General features: G+C 44.2%; 1 protein-coding gene across 3 annotated transcripts; it reads left to right on the top strand.

Moving 5' to 3' along the window:
- Positions 1-320: 320 nt before the first annotated feature.
- LOC311101262 (vascular endothelial zinc finger 1-like) lies at positions 321-15161 on the top strand. Of its 3 annotated transcripts, XM_084142387.1 has the most exons (8): positions 321-424; positions 3191-3250; positions 7962-8764; positions 10851-10920; positions 11180-11345; positions 12794-12838; positions 13254-13322; positions 13558-15161. In XM_084142387.1, the coding sequence occupies exons 1-8, from the start codon at positions 392-394 to the stop codon at positions 13878-13880; spliced, it is 1569 nt and encodes a 522-aa protein (XP_083998513.1). In that variant the 5' UTR covers positions 321-391; the 3' UTR covers positions 13881-15161. The 3 variants fall into 3 exon arrangements, with proteins under 3 accessions (XP_083998513.1, XP_083998514.1, XP_083998515.1); XM_084142388.1 differs by lacking the exon at positions 13254-13322; XM_084142389.1 differs by lacking the exons at positions 12794-12838; positions 13254-13322.
- Positions 15162-16389: the final 1228 nt, after the last annotated feature.

Genomic DNA, 16389 nt, shown 5'->3' with positions numbered 1-16389 from the left:
TATAGAGGCACAATCGGTAACCACTTTGACGATGGCATATTGAAAATGATTTACTTTTATGCCATCTCTCGAAGGCGCTCTAATGGACTAGTTAAACTTGTCAAATGGGGGGCCACATTCCATGTAGTACATATTTTACTGTTTGACGTGCCACATCATATGCCATTCAGTAATTTTCCAATACATAGATATTAGAAACATGTTTTATAGCAATAATATTTTAATACAAGCCAATTTACAATATCTTGATTTCTGAAAAATCTCTAACGTCCCATAAAAGTCAACTGGAAATGGTTCAGGCCGGAGCGTTACAGGAAGTTGTAGCAGCTGCCATGTTTAGCTGCTTTGTTGTAGATTCCTTCTAGGTTTCCTGCAGATTTTAAGTGTTGCAATGGAACCGAGCTGGAGTACATTTTTATTCCAGGTAAGTGTAACATCTGAGTGATAAATTTGGTTAACTACATCTATATGTTACTACATGTGTAATGCGTCGTTGCCTCTGGTGATTTTAAACGTAGATTTCTAGTAGACCTATTCAAGCAAAACAATGGTAGCGTTAGCTAGCTAGCTAATATTGGCTAGCCTATGAGCAATCCGCTAAACAAGCTAACGCTAGCTAGCTAGCTCGCTACATCAAGCCCAGACTTCCAGCTGTGAGGTATGGATGACGCTCGAGAGGGGGGGGGGGAATCTGGTCGGTCTCCCCCCAGTTTTTGTAGAATATTTGTGTTTCGACAGATTTTAGTACAAGTCCGCCAGTGTATGTTTATAAATTGGATTGGCCACCACTTAGCTAAATATAAAAAGCAAGCAAGTTGGCAAAGTGATCATGCCCGCGCGTTGGATAGTTAGAAAGCTAGCTAGCTGTAGCTAGCCTCTTAAAGAACGAGAACAATCCCCACCTCCACTCCAGCGGCGAGCCATGCCAACCAGCGAATATATTTGGCTTGAAAAGTGCTTTCATTTTCGCAATCAGTGATTTTGTTTACTTGTTTTGATGCGATTTGAATACTTTTCTACTTTTAGCAAATCGCACTTGTTTACATTCTGGGCACGAGGATGGAGAGGAGGGACCCCACACTTCTGATTCTTAACTTTACCCCCTTTTCCTCGTCCCAAAATATTTAACCGCGGGTTGGAGAAAGAATTCAGACTATGCAGTAAGCTGCTAGCTAATTCTTGCACTACTGATCATTTTGTAACCCCTCTGCCCTATGTCTGAGATTTGTATTTGGCAGCTTGCAGAGGATATTCACGTCCTTAGTTATCTGCCTTTGGTGCGATGTGAGCTGCAAATCAAGGAATAGGGATAGTCATCAATGGCCATTCAATTTGGCTAATTGAAATCCAAACAAACTTTTATTTTATTTTTTTAAAACAATTTTAATAAGTAAGTACCTGATTAGGGTTGTTCAGGATATATCCAATCTATACATATTCGGAAATCCTAGACAGGGTTACAGCATTCTGAGCAATACACAACTTGCACCTTAAAATGTGTTGCAAAAATGCATTTTCTACCCTTTCTGTCTGTAGAAGGTGAAAATTTGTCTGTGTAAAAACCTAGCCTCTTGTTGCACTATGTCCATTCAGTGGAGTTTTAGTATTTACTGATGTATGCTTGTAACAAGACGTAAAAAGTCCAATAAACCTTTATTGGTCGCATACACATATTTAGCAGATGTAATTGCAGGTTCAGTGAAATGCTTGTTTCTATCTCCAACAGTGAAGTAATACCTAACCATACACAAAAATAAAGGAATTAAGAAATATCAGGGAGAGTAATGTCGGAGTCTGGAATATAATATATGGTGGTGTGTATAGACAGTATATGAATCGAAAAGGTGTACAGCAGTAGCTGTATAGGATGAACCATGACTAGAATACAGTATATACATATGAAGTGGGTAAAACACTATGTAAACATTTATTAAGGTGACCAGTGTTCAATGACTGTCAGCGTTTCCCAAACTCAGTCCTCAGGACCCCAAGGGCTGTACGTTTTGGTTTTTGCCCTAACTCTACACACTGATTCAAATTATCAAAGCTTGATTTGAATCCGCTGTGTAGTGTTAGGGCAAAAACTGAAACGTGCACCCCTTGGGGTCCTGAGGACTGAGTTTGGGAAACCCTGGACTATGTACATAGGGCAGCATTTAAAATAAAGAGAACTTTAAAAAAACAAGACTGATGAAGGTAGAAAACACGAAAGCAGTCAACTTGCCAAGTACACTACATTCATAGATTGTTGACATTATGTAACCACTGGGAATTCATCCACCAGCAGTCACATGTCGGCTAGATCTTAAAAATAGATCTCTTTCCATCACACCTGAGGGGAATTGCATTTGAGAATCCAGACTATGTAAGCCTAGTGTAGACATTTGAAACATCCTCTGTCTGGGTATGGGAAAGCGCATCAGTCATAATTTAAGACCCTTTTCCGTTTATTTTCCTGGAATGTGGAACAGGCTATTTCTCCTAGTGGACATGTATTACATTTTACTGTCCTGTCTATCTGGCAACCCAAGATGCATAACGAAATGCAGTGTCAGTTAAATTATTAGATGAATTGGACCCTTGACCCTTATGCTTCACAACATCATCTCAAATGGCATACAATGTAGTGTTCCAATCCCAGGTCAAATGTGAACACTAGTGTTGAAAATGTATGTCCTCAAACCAAGTTGCCACTTGTTTTCTTATTTTTTTCTTCCCTACTCCGCATAATCATATTGCAGCCATAGTGGTAGGCCTATATAGTTCCATTCCCTCAGCACTTGAGAGGTGCAGCTGTTGCCAGTTAATTGCCGCGAGCCAGGGACCCATGATAATGGTTTTATTTTGTGGCTAACAAGGCACAAATACCTGAAGCTGGTGTGATGGAGCAGTGGAGGAAAATGGAAACTAAGTAGTTGTTATTTGGAGGCTCCGTTTGATTCGCTGGTCTTGATGTAGCGTCTAATGAGGCTGTGCGTCACTTGTTATTGTTCTGTAAGGTCGGAGGTTATGCTTGGGGGGGTTGTCAAGCTATGCAGCTCTCAATAGTAGTATTCTCGTAATCCTGAATCAGATGAAAATGACTCATTTCTTTTCTCCCGATTTAGGACAATACGTAATGGGTTTTGTTTTACTGTTAATGTTAACATATTATTAACAAGCCCAGTATTTTCCTTTTCTTTTGTATTAGTCTTCTGTAGGTCCCATGGTTCCAGGGAATCCACGTAGGGACTACTACACAGGGATCAGAGTAAGTTAATGTCCTCCACAAAATGTCCCTGTAAAATCAAATACCCCAACTTCCTTTTTCACAGGTTTCTGCACATGAAATGAGCCCCACCCAGCCCTTGAAACATAGATCGAACATAGTGTGTAGTCAAGGTCTTAGTCCTGGTTTCAGGGTTAACACTCAGATCTTGTTGCTTCCCTCATGCAGGTTTGTGCCAGACATTGAGTGTGTTTATCAAGTTTTGTGAGAACACAAGCAATACCAATATATTTTAACTATTACTGTTGTTTCCCGGGATCATAAAATAAATTGGGCACTTGTCTGAGCAAATGGCAAGCTGCCTTCTTGGGGCCTGGTTGTCTGATATCTAAACAGATTAACATTGTGGTGAATGAGATTCTCCTCCATCATTGTAAAGCCCTGCCGCCACATCCCTGACTGAATTAACAACAGAACAGGCTGCTTTTATTTGTTGCAGTTTTTTGTTATTTTCCGCACCCCCACTCCATTTCAACACTATTTATTTTGGAATGACCTCAGCCTTCAGAGCGGATTTGTATCAAACTCATCAGAGCAGCGTGAAGGCACAGCGGGTTGCAGCTCACTATGCGTCTGAGTGCTTCGCTGTCTCTCTCTCTCTCACACGAATAGCTAGAAGAAATGCTAATGGTGGTAAGAATTCCAGTCTGGATCCAACTACAGTGTGGACGGAGGACAAAAAGGGGACTCAACACCCTGTGACTGCACCCTGTTTTTCTCCCATTCCCCAAAGCACGGCTGCCTGTGGTAACTCACTAAGCAGTCTGCAGCGTCCGCCAGCTGAACAGAATCCCCAAATCAGGCAGGACTGGTGTCACAAAGCCCCCCCTGAGGGCCGTAAGTGCATCACTGCTCGGATTTGTGTCCTCTACGGCTCCACAAAAGAGCATAAAGGAACACAATTTGAGATTTTTTTTCGACTCCCCCAGCCCAGACCCCATCCCCTGCCTGCCTGGCTGACCGTATTGGGATGCTTGGCTGAACCTGAAAGCCCAGGGGTCAGCTCTTTAACCTTGTCCTATGGTGATTACTGAAAATAACAAGGTCGTCTCAATCGTGGTGTCTTTGGTCGGCCCGTTGAAGGTTGCTAGTTACATTGTGAAACTCTATTCACACACCAACCAAAAATATTCATAAACCTCCCTCCCCCCACCCATTCTTTGGGGGCTGCCGTGACCAATTGGACAATGCCAGCAGCTGCAGCTGTCCTCTGTACACTGCTCTATTAGCTACCAGTGTTGGCTCATTTTTTTGCTACCTTGTCAGTTTTTGTTACACTGCTACACATTTTTCAACCACTACAAAACAGTAGACAATCAGCAACATTTTGGGTAGTGTATGATTATTAGTAGGTCATTATGGAAGAATTTCCTAATTTAGTGTTTGTTCAAGGAAATATTTAAATGTTGTAATGTTTTAATTACGGATGGTTGATGGTTGTAGTAGGTTATATGAGCCTGTTGAAGCCAGTGTGATGAATGTGATTTGAGGGGGTGGAAGTGGTTTGAGAGGATGACGCCTCAACCAGCCTGCGCCCACAGTGCCACTTGAAAGTGGTGTGAAATTGCTCCAAAAGGGATATTTATAGTAGATGTGTAAGCAGTTTATTACAACTCATCCTGAGACACTACAGAAGTTTAATTTCAAATAATTAGCATTGGTAGGTTCTGTTACCGCCATTCAAAACGGCTCTGAATAGTAAAGGGGCTAGTTGCCCATTGCAGATGGATACGGTGTTCAGGAGGCGTGACATGGGGAAATGTTGAAGTAGATGAGAAACTACCTGAACTTGTCCAATTGGTCAAAGCATCCATTCTGGACTATTTGTTTACCTAGTGCACCATTTTTGTCAATATAATGTAGTTTTGTGGGTAACCAATGGTGGAAAAGGTTCCTTGTGGTGCCAAGGCATGCTCCTCTGTCTTGCATCATATTCAGTTGTAGTTCTGCCGCCACCCATAAGGGCTAATATTTCCCTGAGCACCTGTCCTAAGGCATCCAGTCATATTGTGGGTGATCCTGTGTTGATGTGGTTAGGTATAGTTAACTAACATACAGGTTGGCCCATGCTAGATGCTGTGCCAGTAAAGAGAGAACTAATCAGCTCAATCACTACAGGAGATCACCTTACATGCAACATATTTAGATTGAGTGGGCAGGGAGCTCTGTGTGTGTGTGTAGCCTGCTAATTGTGTTTGTAGACTTGTGTCCATCTCTGAAGGATTTGTTTGAGCAGATCTCGAGCTGCGGCACTTGAGTACTTTGGGTGTACAATGCCAGATTTAGTCATCGTAGTTCAAGAAACTCAAGTTTGTGGAAAAGGTCAAGAGACGTAAATCTACAAAGTGAAACAAACATGTCGATTTGTTGTGTGTATGCAGTTGGTCAGGTGTACTGTATATTGTTCATGTCATATTCTGGCACGACATAACTGACTTTACATCACCCACTGAGCTCAAATCTCAGTTGAAATCCTCTCCTGTGTGTTATTATACTGGAAAAAAATGTCACAGCAACATGTCAAGTGTTGGTCCCATGTTTCATGAGCTGAAATAAAAGATCCCAGAAATGTTCCATACGCACAAAAAGCGTATTTCTCTCAAATTTTGTGCACAAATTTGTTTACATCCCTGTTGGTGAGCATTTCTCCTTTGCCAAGATAATCCATCCACATGGTATGTGTGGCATATCAAGAAGCTGATTAAACAGCAAGATCATTACACAGGTGCACCTTGTGCTGGGGACAATAAAAGGCCACACTAAAATGTGCAGATTTGTCACACAACACAATGCCACAGATGTCTCAAGTTTGGAGGGAGCGTGCAATTAGCATGCTGACTGCAGGAATGTCCACCAGAGCTGTAGCCAGATAATTGAATGTTAATTTCTCTACCATAAGCCGCCTCAACATTTGTTTTAGAGAATTTGGAAGTACGTCCAAGTGGCCTCACAACCGCAGACCACGTGTAACCACGCCAGCCCAGGACCTCCACATCCGGCTTCTTCACCTGCGGGATCATCTGAGACAATTACAACTCATCCAGGCCCACCTATGGCTGCGCCCCTGCCCAGTCATGTGAAATCCATAGATTAGGGCCTAATTAATTTATTTCAATTGACTGATTTCCTTCATATGAACTGAAATTGTTGTGTGTTGCGTTTATCTTTTTGTTCTGTATAGTTAGTTATATGGCAATTTGAACAGCTGCCTCCTAACCCTTCTCTCTCCTCTCCTAACCCTCGTTTCCCTACCCTCGTCTCTCGCCACATTTGTAAGGGCTGCACTCTTGTTTTTTCTGAGGGGCTCAAATGCCCTGGCTGGAAATGACTCCCTTTCTATTTCTGAGAAATTAATGGCTGTTCCTCTGTTAAAGCCTGTCCTTCCTCTTAGAATGTAACATCCCTGCTGACAGGGCCGGGGTTGTAGTAACTTGGTTGCCTGAATGGCACAGGGGAAGACTTAGAATAATGGCATAAATTGAGCAACCTCTTTTTGAACCTAAAGCCTCAACATCACCCACAAGACTACCCTAAGATATCACCAGAAAAGCGTTTAAATATTATAGCTTAGTTCATGGAATTCAGCAACAGCATCTGTAAATGGAAGCTGACAACCAATTGGACTCTTCAAAGAAAAGTGAATAAAGTTGTCATACTCTGCTCACTCCTTTTGAAAAATGTGAAGTCCTGTTGATTCTGTTTTACATTTACATTACATATTAGTCATTTAGCAGACGCTCTTATCCAGAGCGATTTACAGGAGCAATTAGGGTTAAGTGCCTTGCTCAAGGGCACATTTACGTCATTTAGCAGACGCTCTTATCCAGAGCGACTACAAGTTGGTGCATTCACCCTATAGCCAGTGGGATAACCACTTTACAATTATACTTTTTTTTGGGGGGGGGGGGGTATAAGGATTACTTTATCCTATCCCAGGTGTTCCTTAAAGAGGTGGGGTTTCAAATGTCTCCGGAAGGTGGTGAGTGACTCCGCTGTCCTGGCGTCGTGAGGGAGCTTGTTCCACCATTGGGGTGCCAGAGCAGCGAACAGTTTTGACTGGGCTGAGCGGGAACTATGCTTCCGCAGAGGAAGGGGAGCCAGCAGGCCAGAGGTGGATGAACGCAATGCCCTCGGTTGGGTGTAGGGACTGATCAGAGCCTGAAGGTACGGAGGTGCCGTTCCCCTCACAGCTCCGTAGGCAAGCACCATGGTCTTGTAACGGATGCGAGCTTCAACTGGAAGCCAGTGGAGTGTGCGGAGGAGCGGGGTGACGTGAGAGAACTTGGGAAGGTTGAACACCAGACGGGCTGCGGCATTCTGGATGAGTTGTAGGGGTTTAATGGCACAGGCAGGGAGCCCAGCCAACAGCGAGTTGCAGTAATCCAGACGGGAGATGACAAGTGCCTGGATTAGGACCTGTGCCGCTTCCTGTGTAAGGCAGGGTCGTACTCTCCGAATGTTTTAGAGCAATTGTTTTACTTTCATCCCCATCACTAGATTACAATTGTAAGCACATCTTGGAAACAGCGGTAGTTCTGCTGACAAGGCAGTCCATTTCAACTCTCTAGAGCAGTCAGAACCCCCCCCCCATCTCTCCCTGCTACATGCGGATGTAGTAGCTTTGAGGGTGTGTGACTGTCTAGACTGTGTACTGATGTGCTTCTGCATGGCTGTCTTTGTGTTGTCCTTCCAGCAGGCCAATGAAGCCCTGCATCACCAGCACCAGGTGGCCCAGAACAGCTTGCTGCCTCTCCTCCAGTCAGGAGGACCTGAACCTGTGGACCAGAAGCCTGTGATGCCCATCCTCCTGGACCAGAAGCCCCCGGTCAGCGTCGCTGAGCTCCTCAAGGACAATGTGGCCAGTGGGACGGGAGGAGGAGGAGGAGGCGGCGGTGGTCCCGTTGCTGTGGTGAAGAAAGAGCCCAAGTCCAAAACGCCTTTCATCTGCGGCTACTGCAACAAGGCCTTCCGGGACAGTTACCATCTCAGACGGCATGAGTCCTGCCACACGGGCGTCAAGATGGTGTCTCGTCCCAAGAAGACACAGACGGCGCCCACCATGGTGCCCATGATCTCCACCGTGCCGCAGCGTGAGAACAGCGGCGGCCAGCCCTCTTACATCTCCACCATCGCTGGCATCCTCACCACGGCAACCACCTCGGCCTCCACGGGCTCCAGCATCATGTCTCCCACAATGGTGCCCCAGCATCAGCAGCATCAACAACAGCATCATCATCAGCAGCAGCAGAGCCAGCCCAAGAAGCCTGCCAAGCCTGTGAAGAAGAACCACGGCTGTGAGATGTGTGGCAAGGCCTTCCGTGACGTCTACCACCTGAACCGTCACAAGCTGTCCCACTCAGACGAGAAGCCCTTCGAGTGCCCCATCTGCCAGCAGCGCTTTAAGAGAAAGGACCGCATGACCTACCACGTGCGCTCGCACGACGGGGGCGTTCACAAACCTTACATCTGCTCTGTCTGTGGGAAGGGCTTCTCCAGGTGCGTGACGCAGTTCAACTTACTCAAGTTTCCCTTTTCCAGTCCACTTGTCCAAAATGTTGAGTAGTCCAGAATGTTATTGTCCATAGTACATGATATTGTAATTGTCAATGCATTCTGAGAGAGAATTTATTATGTGTAAAGTTGTTTGGAATTTCACATTTCTTACAGTTATCATGGCAGTGTGAAGGGGAACCCCTTTTCACTGCTTCCATTTCAATGGGCCCCAAATATATTTCCTGATTGTGGGGGGAAAGCAAGAGGGGGGGCAATATTACAACTTTCCAAAAGTCGTCTTTATTCAGAATCTGATACAGTTATGTACAGGATACGACTATGTTGTAGAAGAAGAAGAAGCCTAACTGACAGTAAAAAAAAAAAAGCATAAAGTGCTACGAGGGCAGATTGTTTTGTGGGGCTGCACCTGCTGAAGACTGTCAGATGCAGCCCTAGATGAATATGATCTGGATGATGGCATACAAGTCCATGGTGGGCTTGGTTGGGTAAAAACATTCCACTTGAAATTGATATTCAGTGCAGTAGCCAAAAAATGTGAAGGTGTGATGAATTGTAATTTTGGAAATCCCCACGTGTTGGAATGTAATTGAGTTGAATTGGACTGGTTAATCAGTCTCAATTGATAAGAAGTTAGGAACAATGCTTTGCATACTAGTATGTTTCCACTATGATGCTTTAATAAACATAGCCAGAAGGTATATTATGTACAATTTCCACTTTGAATGAAATTCCCCATGCAAAGAACAAAGGGTGGACTATAATTTAAATGCCTAAAATCACATACCCACGCAGCTTCTGTTCAGACCCTAGTACTGGCTCATGACATGCAAGCAGTGCCCCACCATGTATATAAACAGTATCTGGAGCTTTGCGTGCGTCACATAGTAGTCCCTCGTGTCCCCCCTCTCAGGGATGTCAGCACGGGACAGGGAGACGGCTGCAGGGGCCAGACAGCACCAGAAGAGATGGTCCTGGGTCTCCAGTGTCACTCCTGCAGCTCCCAAGGCCAATGGTAGTGTTCTGACTCACTGACTGGTCTGATTTCTAATCATTGATTTAGCTCCCCTCCCTTTTGTTATTTGTAATGTTGGAGAGTACATGTCTCTTCACCCCAACCCCTTCAGACATCATTAAGTTGTCAGTAAATAGGGCGGTGTGTTTCTGAGCTAAATTATTAGCAACCAGCGAAGTGAAGGATATTGTATCATAACTACAGTGACTTGGTAACAAATCGTACTCTTGTGCGGCTAGAGGTGCATGTTCATTTTCACGCTTAGCAGTCCTGAAAAAGGCCATTCCCCTCTTCTTAAACGAAGGAGTGTTGTGTGGGAGAGGAGGGGAGATATGAGCTTTTCAGCTCCACTGCACTCCTGAGGAGATGGGATTGGACTCCTGCTCGCCATCACGAAAAGCTTGCTAGTGAGAAACGGCCTCCTTAGAGACATTTTCAAGCCACCCTCTCCTCCTTTGTTGGAGGGGAATTCTCTGGTTGTGTTTATCCAGTAGCAACATTTCACTAGTACGGCTTAGTGAGGGCAGAGGAGGAGAACTGAGAGACAGACAGCTGTGGTTGCCAGATAATTCTGTCATGTTGTAGAATAGAGTTCTAGCTAGATTTTTGAAATGTGTCAATTTTTTTGGTGTGGCTCAATTTAATAACTCTCTGGTCTTGTTGCAAGAACATAGATTATTACTTTGGGAGAAGGAATGCGTTTTGGAGGGTGTAGTAGAGGATTGATGCGCTAATAGCTTGTGTCCCATGGGTCAAATATGGCCCGCCATGAGACTAACATTCATTACATAAATAAAACATCCACAGTAATAGCCTTCAATATAATTAGCATCATTTAACTATTAAGATATGACAGTGGGTTCGGAGAGAATTTGTCATTTGCCTGCGACCTTTTGTTGGCCCATTTTGTTAATTTAATAATGTGTCAACGGTATAGTAGTGTGTGTGCAGCTACTGTCAGTGTATGGAGTGGATGATAAAACTACCTGTATTGTAGCTACTATACCAGGTTTTAAAATGCCTGTGTTGTTCTGTGTGTCCTCTCTCCCCCTGCAGGCCTGACCATCTAAGCTGTCACGTGAAGCATGTTCATTCCTCAGAGAGACCCTTCAAATGCCAAGTAACGGTAAGAAGCCAGGCATCCTCCTCCGGGACTCCACCCTCCCTGTTTATGTTCACACTCCTATCCCACACATTCACTCCTGGTTTGTTGGATTAAGGATGAGATTATTACGCTATCTCCCAATTGTAAAATAGTATAAAATATTTAATCTCTCATGAGTCTTCAAGATGCAGACATGTCTACAGTGTACACCTTCAAGACAGATTGAGTGAGATTGTATCTCCTCTAATATCCTCCTCATTGTCCCTGTATACCTCCCCAGGCCTGTACCTCTGCTTTCGCCACCAAAGACCGCCTGCGCTCCCACATGATCCGACACGAGGGCAAGGTGACCTGCAACATCTGTGGCAAGATGCTGAGCGCCGCCTACATTACCAGCCACCTGAAGACCCACGGCCAAGCCAGCTTCAACAACCCCTGTAATAAAGGTACGCCACTCTCTCCTCCTCCTCCATCCCTCCCACTCTCCCATCAGCCACACCTATCCTGGGGTCCTCCAGACCTAGGTATTCAATCGTATTTGTTTTCTTAAAATGACTTTAGGTACTTATTCCAATTTGGAAGTCGCTCTGGATAAGAGCGTCTGCTAAATGACTTAAATGTATTCCGTCCCTGTCTTTACGCTGAAAGCACCCCAGGCATTGTTGTTTTGTGGTCTACTATACGCGAAAGGCATGCTCCAAGCACGTTGTCAGGTTTGTCGTCAAGGGTGTGTTCATTCCGAAGATTCTGTTGCTAAACGGTTCTTAAATGGAAGCAAGCTGAATTAAATGTGGAGGGACCTACCTGAATTTGTCCAATAGAAACTCTCGTTTTGATCTCTTTGGTTCTTAAATGTCTAATGGTTTCCGTAATGAATACACCCCAGGTTTCTGTAGTTGTCAGAGTTAAGATTTTTCTCCAGTCACGAAATCATAAGAGTGGAGAGTGACCCATGTCCGGCTGTATTTGATTCCAGTATATTTGGGTCAGGATAAAGAATGTTTAGGAATATGCCTTCTTTATATTGGCCTTTTTCATGGACATTCATCTCCTTCTGTGCAGCACCACAACAAACTGACTTACAGATTCAAATGTACTACACAACAGTCCACAACTGACAAGGACAGTGTCTTTACCACTCATTGATGGATTCATATCATGATAATGTCAGTTTTCTGGGGCCCACCCGCAGGCCAGCCCGGTCTGGTTTGCCAGTTGTTTACATGTGTGGTGGGGTTGACAAGTATCTCTGCTGACAGAAATGGATAGCCTGTAGCAAGAAATCTGTTATGAGATGGTCTAAATTTAAAGGGCTTTGCGCGTTCAATTAATTTGACGCACATAGCAAACTAGTACAGCAATATAAGTCATTCAAATGCAATATGTGACCCGACCAAATAAATAAATTTATATCCTCTCATTAAGTGTTGATGGGTCTGTGTGTGCAGTTTTCAGACTGTGGGTATCTTGTTTGTCTGTCAGCTGTTGAAATTGAGGTTTATGATGTCTGCTCTCTTGTTGGTTTGTCAAACTTCCACTCACTTATGGGTGTTAAAGTCCAGTTTGGAAGAATAACATCACTCTGACGCATGTTTCATAGGATTGATCATTCTAAAATAGCAAGGGCTATTGTTCAGCAAACCCTAGTCATTTTACACAATGGGTATGCATACATTATACAACAAATCTAATTTTTGTCCCCACCAGCTACGACGCGCTATAAACATTGTAGTACTTGGTATATGATTGGCTGTTGGTGTATCTAACCCAATGACCTGTGCCCCCCTCACCCCTATGCCCTGCTGCAACCCCTGGCACGCAGGCCCGAATGATGCCCTATCCCAATCAGTCCTGTCAATAAATGTAACCCCTATCTGTCTGTATCTCTGAATAGGGCTAAGTGACTGGCAGTGGAACCACCACTCAGGGATACGAAAAGGTAATCTAGTAATTCAAGCTGAAACCCATCCCGATCCCAACCCCTCCAAATTTGTAGCTGTATACTTACTTATGCATTGAAGTGGCCCATTTTCCACTACAGATCTGTCTTCTAGCCTAGCTTGTGTAGTGGTATTCCAACCAAGTCGTTGCAGATGTTTTTGTGTGTTATGGTTATTCAGGTATCAGGGTTTTATTTCATTAAGCCGGATCAATAAGTTAGCTAGCCAAATAACTTTGATAAACCTTAAATTACAACTCAGAAGGTTTAAGTGGAATATGGGTTGTTGAAGGTATTGAGTTAATTATACCATACCATTTCAAGTTGACTATAGTATGAAATAAAGTGTTTCTGAATATTAGCTGAAAGTTAGCTGGCTAGCACATTGATCCTGCTTTTTGAATTGCCCCCTCAGGTGAGTTGACGGTAGGAGAGATCTTAAATAACTCGTTCCAAGTCCTTATGGACATCTCTCGTTTTCAAGGTAGGTTCATAAGAATCCTACCATTGTTTTATCATGTCTAATCATTTTAATGTGTGTGTGTGTTGCAGTGAATCAAACCTCTGCCCCTCTAACCCTGTGGAGCTTGGGGTTGTCCTAAATGGTTTGTAAGGAACGATCATCCAGCTCATTCTGTCTTTCTTTGGCTCCTTCCCTCCCTCTCGTCTTTCCTTCCCTCCCTCTCGTCTTTCCTTCCCTCCCTCTCGTCTTTCCTCAGACTCTAACAACGTGCACAACTCTGGCTCGGCGACGCCCGTCACAAACTCTGCCGCCATCACCTCGGCGATGAACCGCGGCAACGCCAGCAACCCGGTAACCATCGCCGCCCAGATGAACATCACCACCAGCACGGTCAACATCACCTCTCCAATCAACCTGCAGCACCCAGTGACCATCACCGGGCCCATGAATATAGCCCACCCTGTGGCCATCACCTCTGGGATGCCCATGAATATAACCGGGCCGCTCAACATCGCCATGCGGCCCATGGATAGCATGCCTTTTCTCTCCCAGGTCCTGCCTTCCTCCCCTCCCTGGTAGTAACCCCTTCCCTGGCCCCTGGTTAGCATCTCTTTATCAACCCCTCCCACCTCTCTCCTTCTACCCCCAAACCTCCTCTTCCTCCCTTACTTTAGCAGACCTTCCTCCTTACCAGGAGTACTATAGATGATGTTGTAGAGCTGAGGTGTAGTATGGGGGGCTAGCTGGACGCTGTACCCGTCTGTCTGCAGCATGATGAGAGGTGGACTGCCAGCCCCTGTAGATGCGGCCAGCCCCTGTAGATGCGGGTGCATTTGATTTTCCTTTTAACCGCCGGTAGGAGGACAGTCCTGGAAGTCATGTGAAGTCTCAAAAGGAGGAATGGAGCTTTTGAATGATGCACCAAGTGGATGCCTGACGTAAACAAACTACGAGTTATGCCTCGCCTCTTGCGTCAGAACATACCTGCACATTTGGCATTGGAATGAAACTGTAACAGAAATGTATTGCTGGTATTAATGTTTTTAAATGCTTTCTTACAGAGCAGATGGTTTTTATATTTGTTTTCCTTTGTTATTATTATTATAGCCTGCTAATCAGTATTTAATAGTTGTATGCATTGTAAGGAGTTAAGTACAGCAAAAGGGACAAAGGCTACCATTTTGCAGGAGGGTGATTTTTCTGGAGAGAAAAAAGGTTTCAAAGGCACCACAGTTGTATCTTAGGCCAATGCCTTGGACTACATAAGGTCTCTCCCAGGTCCTAACGCCATTCTTTGTACATCTCTGGAAAACGGTCACTCCTCACTGCTGGATACTGTAAACATATACATGGTTTTTGTTTTGTTTTTGGAATAGTTGTAAGGTGTGTTTTAGATGACTTCACGAAGTAGCCGGAGGACATTACAGTGGTAATGTTACAGGAACACAAGGAGGAAATGTCTGGCACTGAAGGCATATCCCTGGGTTAATGTCCTGAAAACCGCAGTATTATCAAGGATCAAAATGGTTAGTGTTGGCTGAGAGCCTTGTTAATGTAGAGGCTACCAGAGCCACCTAGTGGCAGAGTAGACACTGCTGAAAAAGCGGTCCCAAAGTTCACCTTTAAAAAAATAAAAAAATATTGTGAATTTAGTTATGTTGGGAGAGGTTTTGATAGGGCCATTTTATCCCCCTCTATTTTTTGTATTGCAAGTTTAGATCCTATAAGTATGAACTTCTACTCAGGAACCTTACTGAGAGTAGCCCAGTCTTTTGACGAGTAAAAGGATCAAATCAAGTTGAACACGCAACCTTTCTTGACCTTTTACCCTTTCTTTGTAAATATTAAAACACAACATTATTTTGTCTTTGCCTGTCTTAAAAAAAATAATTTAAAAAAAGTATCCTTCAATACAGGTCAGAGCTGCAATTACTTTATCATTGTCGATACGGCCGTCCATTGGACTACTTTTGCATAGTTTACTTCCAAGGTTAGTTTGAGGTTTTTCTGTCTCCTGAGGTCCTTTTTGTTATATTACTCTAGAATCAAAACTGCCATGCCCTGAAAGAGAATGGAAGCAGAGACTAGAGGCTGTATCCACTGTGTGTCCTATTAGGGTCAAAGGGTATGGGTCAAGGGTCACAGGGCTGCTTCCTTCCCCAGCCCAGTGCCTACTGGCTCTGCCTGGGCCTACAGTGGGGAAAAAAAGTTTTTAGTCAGCCACCAATTGTGCAAGTTCTCCCACTTAAAAAGATGAGAGAGGCCTGTAATTTTCATCATAGGTACACGTCAACTATGACAGACAAAATGAGGGAAAAAAATCCAGAAAATCACATTGTAGGATTTTTAATGAATTTATTTGCAAATGATGGTGGTAAATAAGTATTTGGTCAATAACAAAAGTTTCTCAATACATTGTTATATACCCTTTGTTGGCAATGACACAGGTCAAACGTTTTCTGTAAGTCTTCACAAGGTTTTCACACACTGTTGCTGGTATTTGGCCCATTCCTCCATGCAGATCTCCTATAGAGCAGTGATGTTTTGGGGCTGTCGCTGGGCAACACGGACTTTCAACTCCCTCCAAAGATTTTCTATGGGGTTGAGATCTGGAGACTGGCTAGGCCACTCCAGGACCTTGAAATGCTTCTTACGAAGCCACTCCTTCGTTGCCCGGGCAGTGTGTTTGGGATCATTGTCATGCTGAAAGACCCAGCCACGTTTCATCTTCAATGCCCTTGCTGATGGAAGGAGGTTTTCACTCAAAATCTCACGATACATGGCCCCATTCATTCTTTCCTTTACACGGATCAGTCGTCCTGGTCCCTTTGCAGAAAAACAGCCCCAAAGCATGATGTTTCCACCCCCATGCTTCACAGTAGGTATGGTGTTCTTTGGATGCAACTCAGCATTCTTTGTCCTCCAAACACGACGAGTTGAGTTTTTACCAAAAAGTTATATTTTGGTTTCATCTGACCATATGACATTCTCCCAATCCTCTTCTGGATCATCCAAATGCACTCTAGCAAACTTCAGACGGGCCTGGACATGTACTGGCTTAAGCAGGGGGACACGTCTGGCACTGCAG

The sequence above is a fragment of the Coregonus lavaretus genome, assembly GCF_964263955.1.
Source record: "Coregonus lavaretus genome assembly, chromosome: 26".
NCBI lineage: Eukaryota > Metazoa > Chordata > Actinopteri > Salmoniformes > Salmonidae > Coregonus > Coregonus lavaretus.
Note: the sequence above shows the minus strand (reverse complement) of the source record. Positions and strands in the feature narration are given on the sequence as shown.

Excerpts from the sequence above, each read along its gene's own strand:
- LOC311101262 (XM_084142387.1), top strand. The coding sequence starts at position 392 with ATGGAACCGAGCTGGAGTACATTTTTATTCCAG. Across the intron at positions 11,346-12,793 it reads CAACAACCCCTGTAATAAAG|GGCTAAGTGACTGGCAGTGG; the intron begins GTACGCCACTCT and ends ATCTCTGAATAG. Across the intron at positions 13,323-13,557 it reads GGACATCTCTCGTTTTCAAG|ACTCTAACAACGTGCACAAC; the intron begins GTAGGTTCATAA and ends GTCTTTCCTCAG.